The sequence below is a fragment of the Haemorhous mexicanus genome, chromosome 23, assembly GCF_027477595.1.
Source record: "Haemorhous mexicanus isolate bHaeMex1 chromosome 23, bHaeMex1.pri, whole genome shotgun sequence".
NCBI lineage: Eukaryota > Metazoa > Chordata > Aves > Passeriformes > Fringillidae > Haemorhous > Haemorhous mexicanus.
The window spans coordinates 7,651,701-7,668,010 of NC_082363.1; the positions used below are offsets into that span (position 1 = coordinate 7,651,701).

Genomic DNA, 16,310 nt, shown 5'->3' on the forward strand with positions numbered 1-16,310 from the left:
GGAATGATTGTCTTTGAACACTGGAAACATTTCTTGTCCCCATCTGCTGCTGCTTTAGAACCACTAATTTCCCGTGGCAGCTGGGAGAGCTGCACTGAGCAAAGGGTGACAGCAGCCCCAGGGGTGTGAGAAGTGGGGAACTGGTGGGATGAGACCCTGCACAGTGCTTCAGTGCTTGGGTGGGCTTCCCCTGCAGTCCATGGACCTGTGCAACAGGTTGGGGAGAGAAAAAAACTGAGTGGCTAAACCTGTGTGTCCTTGGTATCCAGCATTTAAAGGAGGGCTTGGTCCCATTCCCGTGATTAGCAGGTGGAACACCAGGTGTGTTAAAACCCACCCTGCTCCTACTTTGGACCCATGGGCACCTTGCCTGCCTCAGGTTTTTTCTCATCCTGCAAATCCACTTGACTCTGCTTTGGAATTTGGGGTATTCCCCACCCTTACAGCACTGTTACCCACTGCCAGCACTCTGCAAGTTCCATCAGGGTCTCTCCCCTTCTCTTTGGGGCTCTCTCCTTGTCTCCTAGGCTCCATGTCCTTTCCCTTTAAATTCCCTTCTCCTCTTTTTCTCCCAGACTTGGTGTCAGCCAATTTCTAGGGTTCCCACATGGTTTTTTCCAGACGAATTTCTAGAGTTCCCCCATTTTTTCCAGATGAAGAAAGAGCAGTTGTACGACTGAGGCTGTCAAAGGAGTGCTTTCCAGGAAAGGAGTGGATCCCAAGCCGTTTTACATCTCCTGTGAGGGCAGTTCCACGCACAGATGTGCACGCAGGACCTGCCCTCGCTGCTGTGCTGCTGTGCGGCCCTGCGGCCCCGGAGCGAGCCGCGGGTGCCTCCGGTTCGCCGCCAGTGCGGCAGAGGGTGGCGGCCACGTCATGCTCCGGACACTCGGTGCGCTCAGCGGCAGCCGGCACCGAGCGCCGCCGGCACCGAGCGCCGCCGGCACCGAGCGCCGCCGGCACCGAGCGCCGCCGGCACCGAGCGCCGCCGGCACCGAGCGCCGCCGGCACCGAGCGCCGCCGGCACCGAGCGCCGCCGGCACCGGCTGCTTCCGCGGCCGCGCCTTCCCCGCCGGCATCTCCGGTGCGTGCGGAGCGGGGCCGCGCTGCCGGGCCGGGGGCACCGGGAGGGCCCCGGGACGCTGCCCGGCCGGTGCTGGGGCGGGGCGGACTCGGCGGGCGCGGCCCCTCCGCCGCCCCTTGGCAGGCGGGGCCGGGGCGGCGCCGGAGCGGGGCCGGGAGCGCGGGAGCCCCGCAGCCCCCGGGACCCCCCGGCCGCCAGCTCAGGTGAGCGCCGGGACGGGGCCGGGCCGGGGCCGGGCTGGGGCTGGGAGCGGGGCCCGGGCGGGCCGGGGGCTCCGGGGGCTCCGGGGTGCGCGGCCGGCGCTGCGGGGCCGCCTGCGGCAAATGCCGGCTCCGCTCGGGCGCCGTCAGCGAGCAGCGCTGCTGTGCTCGGGAAAAGCGCTCCAGCCTCTCGGAGAGCGGGGCTCGGCACAGCCGCTGAGCGGCCCGAGCTGCCCAGGGCCGCCCTTGGCGCCGTGTCCCCCGTGCTGGTGGCAGCGCTGGGATGGATGGATGGATGGATGGATGGATGGATGGATGGATGGATGGATGGATGGATGGATGGATGGATGGATGGATGGATGGATGGATGGATGGATGGATGGATGGCAGGCAGCGGGCTGGCTGTTTTGGCCAGTAACCTGCCGGCCCACCTCACGGGGTGCTGCTGGTGTCTGCCTGGCCTTTAGGTGGCTTTGGCACATCGCGCGTTGTCGCCACAATTGTTCCTCCCGGGCTTGGGGAGTGGCAACACCTGGTCATCCGGACCTGCCCTGGTGCAGGGCTTGTGCTGCCTGGCTCAGCCATGTGTGTTTCTGCTGGTTAGCTTTGGATCATGTTCTTGGCAGGGCATGAGGGTCTTGTAAGAGCTCCAGAAGAGAGTCTGGAACATGGCACGCTGTATGTGCCTGAGATGGGAACCTGAAAGGTGAATGTCATGGTAGAAGTCATTAGAAATGCGTGACTTGTGTTTTGTTTCCATCAACGAGATGGACTCTGGTTTCTGGTATTGTGGAGCCGTTGGGAACAGTTGAAAAGGCCCAATTTCAGCAACTTCTTCAGCTGGAAGCTTTCGTTTATCACAACTTCCTCCAGCTCCCAGACTCTGCCTGTGTTAGCAGTAATAGCAAGGGTGCAAGGAACTCATATCCCTTTGCCAGCATTTAAGGGTTACAACACCCCTCATGGGTTACAGGCTGTGCTTGTGCGTGTGAGAAAGCTGAAACACGGAGGAGTTGGTTGGTTGATGTTGTGCAGCAAACAATTGTCAGGTTTGGGAACAGAGCTGTGCACAGTGCTGGTTTTCAAGCTTTTGCTTTAACCACTGAATATATGTTTTCCCACTAGGTAGTTCCTCAGGCAATACTGTAAACTTGCCCAAAAGCTGATTGGAAGTTTCCACCAAGGTTCTCGAGTCTCCCATCAGATACTTTTCTCACTCTGTGATGTCTCTCTGTGGTGATACTATTTTACTCCCAGAATGAGAAATGGCTTTACATTCATTTTTCTCTTAAGTTTCTTTGCCTGAACTCCTCTTTCTCTCCCTCTGGCTATTGCTTCTGGTTGTATCTAAGGTTCTGCTGAGCCTGAATGATGGCATATTGCTCTGGTGCTCTTCTGGAGATGGGAGCCCCCAAAACTGCAGCCTGTTTTTATCACCACATGTGCATTCTGCTTTCCTATCTCTTCTCTTGCTGACAACTCCTTTCATCATCAGCCCTGCACACAAACAAGGTTATCCCCAGTTCAGATCACATTAGTGTAGTTCTGCTTCCAATACTTTTCCCTGTGAGTCTGTTTTGTGGGAGAGTGTGTGTGAGGTGGGCATTGGACAATTTAAAAGCTCAAAGAAGTCTTTATTTCATTAAGGGAAGGGCCCACGCCAGGGGATTCTTTAGCCCCAGTGGTTGTTTAAAGCTTGATCCTTGTAGTTCTCACATAACCAGAACAAATCCATGGATGGTAGGAAAATCCATGGTTCTCCAGTGACATCTGGATGCACAGAAGATGCTGATTTTTTGTTAATTAAGTGCTGGTTTTTATTAGCACCTCTGGTAGGGAAGGGGATGCTCTGTAGTGTCTCAGAGGCCTGAAGAGTTAGGTGTGGGCATTTTCATCCCTTGCTGGGGACAGTTCATGGTACAGCTACATCCATCTAATGGTTTGTGTAAGTAAAAGTCACATTAATCAGGGGTTCAGAAATATCTAAGAAAAGGCATTGTCAAAGCAGCATAACTGTGTGTCTGGTATGTAGAGTTGGATGAACAATGAACTGCTGTTGAAAGAATGAGTGAATCAGTGCAGGCAACTGTGTGGCAGGATAGGAGAGATCAATGTACAAAGTGGAAGCTGATAATATGAAAAAAAACTTTATTTGATTTTTGTATTTGGTGGAGGTAGAAGTCATAGGATGGTAAACCAAGTAAAGGGAATTCAAATATTGTAACCTAGGGTTTGAGGAAGATAAAAAGCCAGGCTCTTGATTTTTAGGGATTGTTCAGTGCTTGAATGGTTTTCCACACTTTTCTAATGGGTCCCCAGTGTTTTCCTACCTGTTCATGACCTGAATTTGACACTTGTGGGTGTGTGGAAGGAGGAACTAGGGACAGAGCTGGGGTGCAGCCCTGTCCCAGGAGCTGAAGGAGAGCAGAGATGGCCCCACGGCACAGCTGAGACTCAGATCCTGATTTGCAGAAGGCTGCTGGAAGCTGTGATGGAAACATCAGTGGGCACAGCAGCAGAGTCTGACCTGGTACACCAAAGGGACGCAGCCCCAGCCTGGTTCTGTGTGTGCTGGAGTGACTGGCACTGGGTGTGAGTCCCCAGCAAACCTGCCAGCCTTTGGTTTGCTCTCCCAAGCTCTCATCTGCAGGCACAGTTTGACACACTTACCTGCTGCAGGATTTTTCCCCATCTGTCTTGAAGGGCAGTTTGGGGGTTACTTTTACTGTCAAATAACTTGTCTGCAGCGTGGGCTTGTTTCACCCTGTGACCCCAACCAGAAGATCAAGACCAAGCTCAAAACACTCTCAGAAGACACTGAAGTGCTGTGAGAGCTCAGAGCTGGTTCAGCTCTGCCCAGTGTACTGATTGTGTGCTCAAGCCATGTCAAACACGTGTGTACCTCCGTGGTCTCCTCCCCCAGCCAAAGCCATGCCTGCAATGAAAGTGACTTCCTGCAGTCTCCCACGCAGCACATCACCTGTGAGCTCTGCACTGCTCATTTCCTATAAGCTCGAGAGGTATTTTGGTAGTCCTGGGGTTTTGTAATTTTGCAGTTTGTTTGTGGGTGTTGGAGCTTCCGTGTCTGTCTGATGCTGCAGCCTCGCAGAGGAACGCTGCTCCATGTCTGATCTTGCTGCTTTCTTTTTGGGTTTTTTTTTTTGCCTTTTCCTCTCCAAAGCAGTTGTGTGTTGTAAACACTAGAGCTGTGGCTGATAAACTTCACAAGAGGAAATTGAAATTTGTGTTGGTAGGTTTTATGTTGGCTGCTGGCTTGTTAAATACCGGCTGGGTGGTTTCAGATGTGTCTCTTGCACCCTGACACTCTGCAGGTGTCAGGGTGCAAATTTACCTTGCCTCAGATTCCTCACCTGTGTTCCCTGCTGTTGCTGATGCTGTGCCTCTCTTCTCTACATGGCATCCAGTAAAATTGAGGGTTTATTTCTGTCCAAGTGCATGGACTCATCCCACGTGGGCATCAGCTCTGCCTTGGCCAGCTCCCCTCTTTGCTGAGGATACACATTTATTTATTACCTGCACACTAAATACTGCAAGGGGAAACCTTAAGGAGGGGAGAGCAGCCTGTAGCTTTCCTGCAGAGTGAAGAATAATAAACTGAGGCAAAGGCCACAGGGGAAGTTGTGGAGTTGCCTTCATCTAAAAAGTGAAATTTTGTCTCATGGTTATTTTCCTTCACCACTTTTACTGGCCAGTGATGAAGACATCTGGGCTTTAAAAATTGAAAATTATATTGGAGAATTCTTTTTTTTTTTGGAAGACTGCTGCAGTGAAAGACAGAGAGTATATCTCAAATTACTCCAGTAGTGTAAACCCTGCCAAAAAGGAGTGATGCTGCACTTGGCTGTTCACAAATGGCAGAAGGACCCAGAGAAAAGGGAATTGTAATTGCTTGTACTCGTGAGGTCAAGATAGTGCAAACAAGGTTGGAGAACTGTTCTGTTTCCCAAGGCAAAGGGGAAGAGGGAAGTCAGGCAGTGCACAGTACCCATCTATGCAGAGCTGGCTTCATGTAAGAACTGTCACATCAGATCTGAGCTCCAACAAGTAGAACATTCTGAATTTAGCAATGGGAAGGGGAGAAACTTGGTAAATGATGTATTAGAAACTATGGAAGTCCAGGGATATTCTTCCTTTGGTGTATTCACACCAGGAAAAATCCTGCATCCTCTAAATCAGGGAGTTTGGAAAAACAAGGTGCTGAGCTTGAACTGACTCTGTCGTGCTCGTGGCTTAGGCAGGCACTTCATATTCTCTGGGATGTGGTGCCAGATAGAAATCCTCAGCAGGAGGAAGCAGCTCAGCCTTGGCTGTGTCTCTGTCTCTGCTGGTCAGTAGAGTTGTGGTAGTTTGCTGATTCAGGCTGAGGTAGCAGATACACCAGAAACCTGCTGTTTTTAGTGTTGAGGGGCAGAGAACAAGGCCCCCTTTGCTGCCCTCCCTGCGAGGCCCGGGGTGGTTTGTGGTGATGCAGCCTCTGTGCTGAGGAAGCAGGACAGATAAAACACAGCTCATGTTTCTGGGAATCCTGACCTCACTGCTGACAGGGAAGTGGTGTGCTCCCAGGAGCTGGCAGATAAGATGCTGGGCTCCCTGTGCTTGCTGGAGCCCAGGGCTGGCTCCTGAGGAGCTGCCAGCAGGACTTTGTGGTTTGGGAATCAGCTGCACTTTGCTCAGCATCTTTCCAAGTCTCTACAGCCAGGGCTGCAAAGCTGTGCTTTAAGTTGTGAGTGGGGAAATGCTGTGCTGGTTTCATGGGCTGAGGAGAAGGGACACAGACTTGCTCAGGGCTGAGCACCTTCCAGGCTGTTCCCCTGGGATGTTCCTCTGCTGACCTGGCAGGAAAACTGCTGAGAGGGAGTTGGGGTGAGCTGGTTTCTCTGCTGGGGTGGTTGCAGAGAATTAGTTGGAGCCACTTCCCTGTCTCCTGCTGGGAGGCAGTGCCAGCAGTTCCAGAGTCTCCAGCACAGGGGACACTTGTCACATGTGCAGGAAACCAAAAGTTTTATTGCTGTAGCCTTTTGCTTGTGGGCAAATGGATGGAGAGTTTGTTACAGGTCTTTGAGAAAGGAAATGTCTGACTGGCTGCTGGTGAATGCCTTTTGTGTCATCCTGTGTTTGAAAACAGCAGCTTGTACCTCATCTTGTACCAGATTCTTGTTCTCTTTGCATTCCTTGGATGTGCTGGAAATAAATTGTAGCATCCTGCCAAGGGACAGGCTGCAGATGGAATTAACAAACTTATTCTGATTGTCTCACCCTTCAACTTCATTTTTCTGTACTTGTAGAGGGGGGATGTACAGCAGAGTATTATTTGTTTGTGTGTATAAAAATGCATGCATACTTGGAACCAGCAACAACTCTTTCTCCCTCTTGCAGACTGGAACTGAGCTCTGGAAAAACAAAGTGGAGCTTGGAGCATGTGGCCTGAGGATTGCCTTACACAGCCAGGGGTAGGAACTTGTTGTTTCTCTTGGCTGCTTGGTCATAGATGAGCTATTGGGACAATGCCTTTGTTCTCCAGAGAAGATAATTCTCTTATTTCTTTGTCAAATGCAGGTGTAGATGTTAATCCTGGCCTAGAAGGGATTAAGAGAGGGTTGCATTGAAATACAAACAAATGCTATAGTTCCGTGTGGCTCAAAGGCACTGAAGTGGAATTTTTATTAATTTACTAATTTTTCCTGAGCTTTAAGGCTGTGCTGACCCTCCTTTTTTTAGGTTCTTTTGCACATTATTTTTCTACAGAGCCCAGCACAGAACTGAGCAGATAATATGTAGTCAACAGCACTGGATTGTTTTCCCTTTTCTTGCAGGAGGTAGCTGAGCAGTGAGCAGGATGCCCCCAGGCATTTACTGCCCTACGGAATTCTGGTCCAAGGGGGAAAACCAAAACATCCAGGTGGACTTTTTGCTGCCCACAGGAATATACTTAAACCTCTCAGTGCCCTGCAATGCCAGCCTGGGCACCATCAAGCAGGTAACAGCCTTCTGCCAGCTTTGGGTGATGGTCTGTGTTACAGCCAGAGGTCATCTACTGCAGAGTTCTGCCTCCAACAGCAGGCACTTAGGATGAGAGTCAAAAAAGGGATGTGAAGTCATGTGAGAGTGCTATCCACAGGGAGAGAAGCATCCTTGGGAACTGGATAGTGTTGACAGGACTTGAGAAGATCTTGGCTCCTGTCCTTGGCATCCTGACAGATTTCATGTTACTGGGGGCAAGTTACTTAACCCAGTTTTGCTTCCAGTGTGAGTAATTGCTGTGTTTCACAGGACCAGAGTCAGCAGGTGCTTGCTGTGAGATGTTCAGGTGGGGGTAATTTAAATGCTCAGCCTGAGGGATTGACATTGCCCGAAACAAAAGGCAAGCATGAAGAAAGAAAGTCTGTGAAAGGCACTAAAATAAACCTGCCCAGCAGTTCAGCTCCAGCTGGAGCCACCAGACCTGGCTGAGGAGCAGCCTGGGAGTGCCAGGGGGCTGTGAGGAGTTTGGGCTGTGCTCTGCCTTAGCTGTGTGCTGAGGGACAGGTGGTGGGTGACAGTGGCAGGGTGAGGTGTGCAGGGTGATGGCAGCAGGGTGAGGGCTGGGACAGGCCCTGGGGGCAGCTGGGTGGCAGTACAGAGGGTGACAGTGTGTGCTGAGGGACAGGAGCAGGGTGACAGCGGCAGAGTGACAGCAAGAGGGTGAGGAAGGGTGACAATGGCAGGGTGACAGTGGCTCAGTGAGGTGTGCAGGGTGACAGCAGTGCAATGACAGCAGCAGGGTGAGGTGTGCAGGGTGACCACAGCAGGTGACGGCAGGGTGACAGCAGCACGGTGACAACAGCAGGGTGACAGCACGGTGACAGCAGGGAGATGGTGTGCAGGGTGACCGCAGCAGGTGACAGCAGGTGACAGCACGGTGACGGCGTGCAGGGTGATGGTGTGCGGGGTGACAGCAGCACAGTGACAGCAGAGCAGTGACAGCGCTGTGCCCCCGCAGGTGCTCTGGAAGCAGGCGCAGTATGAGCCGCTGTTCCACATGCTCAGCGACCCCGAGGCCTACGTGTTCACCTGCATCAACCAGACGGCCGAGCAGCAGGAGCTGGAGGACGAGCAGCGCCGCCTCTGCGACATCCAGCCCTTCCTGCCCGTGCTGCGCCTCGTGGCGCGCGAGGGCGACCGGGCCAAGAAGCTCATCAACTCCCAGATCAGCCTGCTCATCGGCAAAGGTCAGCCCTCACCCCCTGGGCCCATGGCTGCTGGCTCTGGGGGGCACACAGCCCTCATGGGCCCAGCATGGCTGCTGGCTCTGGGGGCACACAGCCCTCATGGGCCCATGGCTGCTGGCTCTGTGGGCACACAGCCCTCATGGGCCCAGCATGGCTGCTGGCTCTGGGGGCACACAGCCCTCATGGGCCCATGGCTGCTGGCTCTGGGGGCACACAGCCCTCATGGGCCCATGGCTGCTGGCTCTGGGGGGCACACAGCCCTCATGGGCCCATGGCCGCTGGCTCTGGGGACACACAGCCCTCATGGGCCCATGGCCGCTGGCTCTGGGGACACACAGCCCTCATGGGCCCATGGCCGCTGGCTCTGGGGGGCACACAGCCCTCATGGGCCCATGGCCGCTGGCTCTGGGGACACACAGCCCTCATGGGCCCATGGCTGCTGGCTCTGGGGGCACACAGCCCTCATGGGCCCAGCATGGCTGCTGGCTCTGGGGGCACACAGCCCTCATGGGCCCAGCATGGCTGCTGGCTCTGGGGGCACACAGCCCTCATGGGCCCATGGCTGCTGGCTCTGGGGGCACACAGCCCTCATGGGCTCATGGCTGCTGGCTCTGGGGGCACACAGCCCTCACCCCATGGGCCCATGGCTGCTGGCTCTGTGGGCACACAGCCCTCATGGGCCCAGCATGGCTGCTGGCTCTGTGGGCACACAGCCCTCACCCCCTGGGCCCATGGCTACTGTCTCTGGGGGCACACAGCCCTCATGGGCTCATGGCTGCTGGCTCTGGGGGCACACAGCCCTCATGGGCCCAGCATGGCCGCTGGCTCTGGGGGCACACAGCCCTCATGGGCCCATGGCTGCTGGCTCTGGGGGCACACAGCCCTCATGGGCCCAGCATGGCTGCTGGCTCTGGGGGCACACAGCCCTCATGGGCCCAGAATGGCTCCTGGCTCTGGGGGCACACAGCCCTCATGGGCTCATGGCTGCTGGCTCTGGGGGCACACAGCCTTCATGGGCCCAGCATGGCTGCTGGCTCTGTGGGCACACAGCCCTCATGGGCCCAGCATGGCTGCTGGCTCTGGGGGCACACAGCCCTCATGGGCCCATGGCTCCTGGCTCTGGGGGCACACAGCCCTCACGGGCCCAGCATGGCTGCTGGCTCTGTGGGCACACAGCCCTCATGGGCCCAGCATGGCTGCTGGCTCTGTGGGCACACAGCCCTCATGGGCCCATGGCTGCTGGCTCTGTGGGCACACAGCCCTCATGGGCCCATGGCTGCTGGCTCTGTGGGCACACAGCCCGTCCTGGACAGCCTGGCTGCAGGGCTGGGACACTGGGACAGCAGCAGGATTCCTCTGCCGGGGATGCAGGGGACACTGCCTTTGCAGGGCCAAGGAAGGGGGTGGCAGAGCACTGGGCTGTGGGGACAGTGCCATGGCACATCGTCCATCAGGGCCTGCTGGCAGCTTGGCTGACTCTGCTTTTGGCCATGTGTTAAACGCGGGGCCAGGGAGACTTTCACAGAGGCCTGAGGAAAAGGCTCATTTCCCCCACTGGCTGCAGGTGTTTATTTTGCCCTCCTCTCCTGCTTTGCACCCAGGTTTGCACGAGTTTGACTCCGTGCAGGACCCGGAGGTGAGCGAGTTCCGTGCCAAAATGTGCCAGTTCTGCGAGGAGAAGGCGGCCCAGCGGCAGCAGCTGGGCTGGGCAGCGTGGATGGAGTACAACTTCCCCCTGCAGCTCGAGCCCGCCACCAAGGGCCTCTCCTCTCTGCAAATCCCCACTAAGAACATTTTTGTCAACGTCAGGTTCCAGTCTGGCGGGGTAAAGCACAAAACTTTTCTGTCACGGTGTTAGATGGCTTGTGCTTTTCCGTTGGAAACTCTGTGTGCGTGCAGACAGAATAATGTGTGCCTGGACTGTGCTTGCATGTGTTCAGTGTTCATTCTCCAGACTGCTTTGCCTGTGGGGAAGGTTGGCAGGGAGCTGCTCTCCCTCCTGGTGCACTGGGTGTATTGGTTAGCTGGAAGCTGAGGTTGCTGCATGTATGTGGGCTGGAAACCTTTTTGGGTTTGGGTAGGAAAGGAGCACAGAATCCACTTGGCCTTCCTTTGGAAGCTCAGGAGCCTGCTCAGCAAACACTGCTCTGTGCTGCCCATGGGCCCCTGTTCCAACCTCCTGCCTGTTGTGCCTGGGCATGAAGCACGGTCACCCTGGCAGGAGAACAGCATTCAGAACAGTGTGTTTGAGCATGGGGACCCTTCCAACCTCTGCCCTGCTGCTGGAAGGACTGTGGGAAGGTTTTTAATGACTGGCAGCCACGTGAACTGGTGATTCTGCTGCAAACTGAAGTTCCTGATTTCCAGCCTTGTGCTTACACTGCTGAAACTTGCTCCTGTCCAGTTTGGCAGGAACAATATCCCTACTTACCATAGGCTGATGTGTGTGGTTGTACCTTCCCATGCTGCTCCCCACTGCCAGCAGCAGGAATGCTGCTCCCTGTCTGTGCCCCACCAGCCCTGTGCTGGTGTCTGACACTTTGCTGCGCTGCTGGGATTGCAGGAGAGCTTCACGTTCCAGATCTCCCCCTGGGAGTTCCCCATCACCCTCATGAGCTGTGCCATTAAGAAACAGGCCACCGTGTTCCGCCACGAGACCGTGCAGAAGCCAGAGGACTACACCCTGCAGGTGAATGGGAAATGTGAATATCTCTATGGGAACTACCCCCTGTACCAGTTCCAGGTGAGCCTCGTGTCTTGCTTTGTCAGTGACTGTTCCCACATGGCCTTCTCTTGCTGGGGGTGTGGGCTGGGACATGTTGTGAAGGAGAGAATGCTGTTTGCAGGGGTGCAGCACATCAGTGACAGCACCTGGATGCTGCCTAGAGCAAAGGGTACTTCCAGCAACCTAACCAATCCTTATCTTTGGGGGGCCAATGGTCCAAGTCTGTCCCTGGGTGCCAGGTGCTGTGTGAACACATTTACAGGCTGTGGTTCTGGAAATATCTGTGTGCTTGTATGGTGGGATGAGGGTTCTCCCATTGAAAGCTGGGCAAGTAATCCTGAATCATGTGCTCCTCTGGCAGGGCAGACTGCTGCTGGGAGTGCTGAATCCTCCTCAGTGTTTTCCCTTAATGCAGCCATTTGAGTCCATTGATGAAATGCCAGCTATAAAAGGCACTTCATATTCTCAGCTCTGGCAGCATGAGGCCAGCGAGTTGCAGGTTTATAAAGCAAGAGGAGATAATTGAGAGCTGGAATTGGATTGTTGCTGTGTCCTTCCCCGAGTCCCTGCAGGGCTCCTGCCTGGCTGGTGGCTCTGGCAGGCCTGGCTGACCCTGTCCCCTCTCAGCACATCCGCAGCTGCCTGCAGCGGGGCCTGACCCCCCACCTGACCATGGTGCACTCCTCTGCCATCATTGCCATGAGGGACGAGCAGACCAACTGCATCACCAGCCCCCCAAAGGCAGCCTCCAAGCCCCCCCCTCTCCCCAAGAAAAAGGTAAGAGGGGACAGGGACCCCTGGGCTCGTCTGTTGGGGGACACACTGGGCTGGGCTGGGAACAGCAGTGGGTGCTCCCTGCCCTTCTCAGGACAGGTTCCCAGTGGGGAATAGGGTGGGGATTTCCAGCCAGCCTTCCAGCCCCCCTCCACAGCTTCCCTGCTTGTCCCAGGCTTCTTTCTTTTTTCTGTGAGACCCAAAAGCATGGAATGGGAGATGAGTTCTGGTGCTGACTTGAGAGGCCTTTGTTGCATCTGTTTCTGATCAGAACCCTTTTCTCTTTGCAGCCAAACTATGGCTCTCTCTGGTCCTTAGAGCAGCCTTTCTACATCGAGCTGGTGCAAGGCAGCAAGGTCAATGCAGATGAGAGAATGAAGGTGGGGACTGACTCACTCTGGGGTTTGCACATGTGTGATTTCCCAGTCACAGCCCTCTGGTCTGTGTGGGGAGGACAGGGTGGCTGGCAGTGTGACCTCACCTGCTGCAGCACAGCAGGGATGGGGAGGGAAGTGGGCAGACAGCAGCCCAGCTAGAAAAGCTGCTGCACAGCAAACAGAGCTGCTGCCCTGAGGTAGTGGCATTGGGCAGGGCAGGGGACACCCAGCTCTGAGAGAAGTGATGAGAGAGGTGGGGTTGGCAAAGGGAAGGCGGGAGGCAGCAGAGGCCTGGGGTGTGTGGGGTGTTTGCCATGAAGGGGGAAATGAGGAGAAGGGGAACAGCTACCCTTTGGGAAAGGAAGGAAACTGGGCAAGAATGTGCCGCATTAATCAATATGCAAATCTGCATGTAAGTGTGAAGATAACAATGCACTCACTGAAGCTGAGTGAAGAGAGAGACTTCAGAACTGAGTGTGTGAGTGAACTGGGAAAGAGTCAGGAGAGGAATGCCCTGTCAAGGGAGCTGCTGCCCTGTGTAAGGAGAGAGACTTCAGAGCTGAGTGTCTGGGTGAACTGGGAAAGAGTCAGGAGAGGGACAGACACCCTGTCCAGGGAGCTGCTGCCCTGTCTAAGGAGAGAGACTTCAGAGCTGAGTGTCTGGGTGAACTGGGAAAGAGTCAGGAGAGGGACAGACACCCTGTCCAGGGAGCGGCTGCCCTGTCCCCTTCCCCTGCAGCACACAGGCCAGTCCGCGGGCTCACTGTGCTGTCCTTGCTGCTCCCTCAGCTGGTGGTGCAGGCAGGGCTGTTCCACGGCACCGAGATGCTGTGCAAGACCGTGTCGAGCTCGGAGGTGAGCGTGTGCTCGGAGCCCGTGTGGCGGCAGCGCCTGGAGTTCGACATCAGCGTGCGCGACCTGCCGCGCATGGCCCGGCTCTGCCTCGCGCTCTACGCCGTGGTCGAGAAGGCCAGGAAGGCTCGCTCCACCAAGAAGAAGTCCAAGAAAGCTGTAAGTGAGGCCAGCCTGGGGCTGAGCCGGGCTACCCTGTGCTCCTGAACCTCTTTGCTTTCAGAAAGCTTCGTGTGAATAAAGCAGCTTACAGGGCAATGGCCAGTAACTGCTCCAGTAGGAACGGGAAGCTGAGAAGTGGCTGCCTGTAAGAAAGGCTGTTTATGTGCAATTTCTTCTCTAGAAAGACCATTGAGAAACATACCCAGCATCTGCCTGGACCTAAAGAGGAATCACTTATCTTGATGTCCCTGTTTCGCTCTTCTGCAACTTCCTTGTTTTGTAGTTGAGGTTAAACCATCATCTCTCTTGCATTTTCTTTCTAACAAGGTCTTTCCTGCAAATCCCCAGTGGAGCAAATTACCAGCTAGGGAGGGGGAATAAACTGAGGAATGTAAACTTTGGTTATGGCAAGGTAAAATTAAAGTGCAGATTCTTCACGGTCACTGTTCAGGTGTTGCAAACTGACCGAAGTGTTAAATCACCTTGGAAGCTCTTGATTTGAGCATCTTAATCAGAAGTAGTGATAATTCTTGCTTTCCAAAACTTCTATCCCATTAATAATTCAGTAAGTAAAAGCAGATCCAACTGCAGCCTGCAATTGAATTGCTGATTGCCCAGAGTTGTAACATAAGCCTCAAGCTCCTTCCTTTATGAGCAGCAAAGGCATTTGTGCCTCTGCAAATTATTGTTTCTGTGACCACAGACTGTTCCCGTGCCTTACGGAGAGGGTTACTCATGCCATCTGTGCTAGAGTGCAGAGGAATGAGGCACTGATGAGAGTGATACAGAAGATTTCAGTTCTGCTCACTCCTCCTCGCTGCTGGGAGGTTCACTGAGCCTTGTTGTGCTGGCATCAGTGGGGTTCTCAGGGTTACTGTGCAGTTGTGTCTGGGAGCAACAGCCAGCTCACAAATCCTGCTTGTGGGGACCAATTTCTGGGTGGAAGACTTCAGACTGGAAACATTTTGAGGCCAGGACCAGGATTAACTGTTTTATTGCTGGGTTTCTTTTTTATTTAAGAATAGCAGAACCCCAGCTCTTGCTGGAGGCTTTTGTTGGACAGAAGATCTGATTCATCCACAGGCTGGATGATTGTGGTCGCACTGGAATAATTTTCAGTTTTGAAGCAGTCAGAAGGAAATCTTGCTGTTCTGATTGACAAAACAGAGCCAGTCTGTTTAGCTGAATTGTTAAGAGGAACTTATTCTTATGTGTGTTCTGGTGCTGGGGAAAGGTGGGTGCATTCTGAGGAGCTTTTAGTATAAAATCACAACATTCACTACAGCTGAGCACTGCAAAAAGGAATTTTTCCCCATGGTGAGCTACAGCTCTGAGTGAAGTGCCCAGAAATAATTTCAAATGATTGGTAAGGGCAGGTTACAGAGTACAGCCTGATTTTTTTGTTTGTTTGTTTTGATTGTTATTTTTTTCCTTACTCAGAGGTTAATTCCATACGTGTTGTTTATAGGCAGCCTGTCCAGAGCAGATAGGTGGGACTAAATCATTTACTACCACAAAAGCAGGCATGTTTGCAGGCTGACTGGATGAGTCAGAGGGTTAATGTCACCCAGAGGGTTGGCTTTCAGTGTTTCTCTAAATCATGCTGGAGATGGCTGTCTTTAGAATGCTGGATCCTTTTTTGCTGGACCTTATCCACCAGAAACCTTGCCTTGTGTTTTGGCAGGCTCTGAGCCGTGGTTAGATGTCATTTACTCTGTTAGAAAAGGTTATTGCTGCTGGTGGTGTTTTATTTGGCTTTTCCCTGTTGTCTGGAAGCTGATGTCCCAAATGTGATTTCACTGAAGATATTTGGAGTAATCAAATCAGCTCCAAGGTTTGTGAGGGGCTTGAAGTGACTCATTTTGTCACATTAGAGGGAAATGGGGGCTCTGTTACCTCCCCCAGTGCTGGGGGGTCCTGTGGGCTAAGGCTGCTGCACTAGAGTGCCCCAGTGGAAGCAGATGTGTCCCTGTGGTTCCTTCCAGCGTGGCTCTGTTTGTGGGTGCCTCAGTGCAGGATTTCTGCCATGTAACCCCTTTTCCAGTTGTTTTCTGTGCTGTGATCTGAGTGCTGCTGCATGAGGTCAAGTGTTCCATCTGGGGAACCTGGCTGCAGGAAAGCTGAGCTCACTCGTGGAATGTGTGTCTGCTCTGGGGCTGGGAGCTGGGTGAGGGCAGGGGATGGGCTCTTTTTCTTGGCCATGTCCCAGGCACTTTACTTGTTGGAGTCTCCCTCCCCTAAAATGAGGGTGGGTTGGATTTGTGGGGTTTATTTTTGGGGTGTGCTGAGGGATTGGCAGCATAAAGTTTGATTTCTATAGATAGTGTTTATTATTGTACAAAGAAGCCAAGCCTTTTTTTCCTATTATGAGCTATTTCTAGCATCCTTCGTCTCATTTTCCAAAATCATGCCTACTCTGTGTTCCCTGTTTCAAAATTAAAGTTCTTCTCCCTCCTCTCAAATTGTAAAATATATGAAATATGTAATAGTTCCCTCAAATATTGAGTGTAGAGTAGCAAGGCCTTGTTGGAAAATTATTGCTTCTTCCGCTTTGCCAAATATCAGGTGGTGAAGTTTCAGACAGATTTGTGGGGAGTGTTTGGTGCCGTCTGGCACCACACAAACAACCCCAGGTTTTGGCAGGTGCCCGATGCCATCTTGCACTCTTAGTTTAGGGGAATTCAGGAGGGGAGCAGGCAGGGTGTCCCTTTGCAGGGGGGTCTCTCAGGGCAGCCCCCCACGAGCGCTGTCTCCGCAGGACTGCCCCATCGCCTGGGCCAACGTGATGCTCTTCGACTACAGGGACCAGCTGAAAACAGGGGAGTGCTGCCTGCACATGTGGTCCTCCTTCCCAGGTACGGCAGGAGAGGGAGCTGCTGGCCTGTGGCATCCTCAGGCTCCCCCAGG

General features: G+C 53.8%; 1 protein-coding gene across 6 annotated transcripts in view; it reads left to right on the forward strand.

Moving 5' to 3' along the window:
• PIK3CD (phosphatidylinositol-4,5-bisphosphate 3-kinase catalytic subunit delta) overlaps nucleotides 1–16,310 on the forward strand; it is a 37,545-nt gene that overhangs the window by 12,516 nt on the left and 8,719 nt on the right. For 3 of the 6 annotated variants that reach the window (XM_059866732.1, XM_059866730.1, XM_059866729.1), the window contains exons 2-10: nucleotides 6,682–6,755; nucleotides 7,119–7,282; nucleotides 8,285–8,513; nucleotides 10,115–10,338; nucleotides 11,077–11,256; nucleotides 11,866–12,015; nucleotides 12,303–12,392; nucleotides 13,179–13,400; nucleotides 16,162–16,258. In XM_059866732.1, the coding sequence (XP_059722715.1) occupies nucleotides 7,142–7,282; nucleotides 8,285–8,513; nucleotides 10,115–10,338; nucleotides 11,077–11,256; nucleotides 11,866–12,015; nucleotides 12,303–12,392; nucleotides 13,179–13,400; nucleotides 16,162–16,258 (1,333 nt within the window). In that variant the 5' untranslated portion in view covers nucleotides 6,682–6,755; nucleotides 7,119–7,141. Of the gene's footprint in view, nucleotides 1–1,180; nucleotides 1,288–1,722; nucleotides 4,305–6,681; nucleotides 6,756–7,118; nucleotides 7,283–8,284; nucleotides 8,514–10,114; nucleotides 10,339–11,076; nucleotides 11,257–11,865; nucleotides 12,016–12,302; nucleotides 12,393–13,178; nucleotides 13,401–16,161; nucleotides 16,259–16,310 lie in introns of those variants that run through there. The other 3 variants (XM_059866728.1, XM_059866733.1, XM_059866731.1) reach the window with 3 other exon arrangements.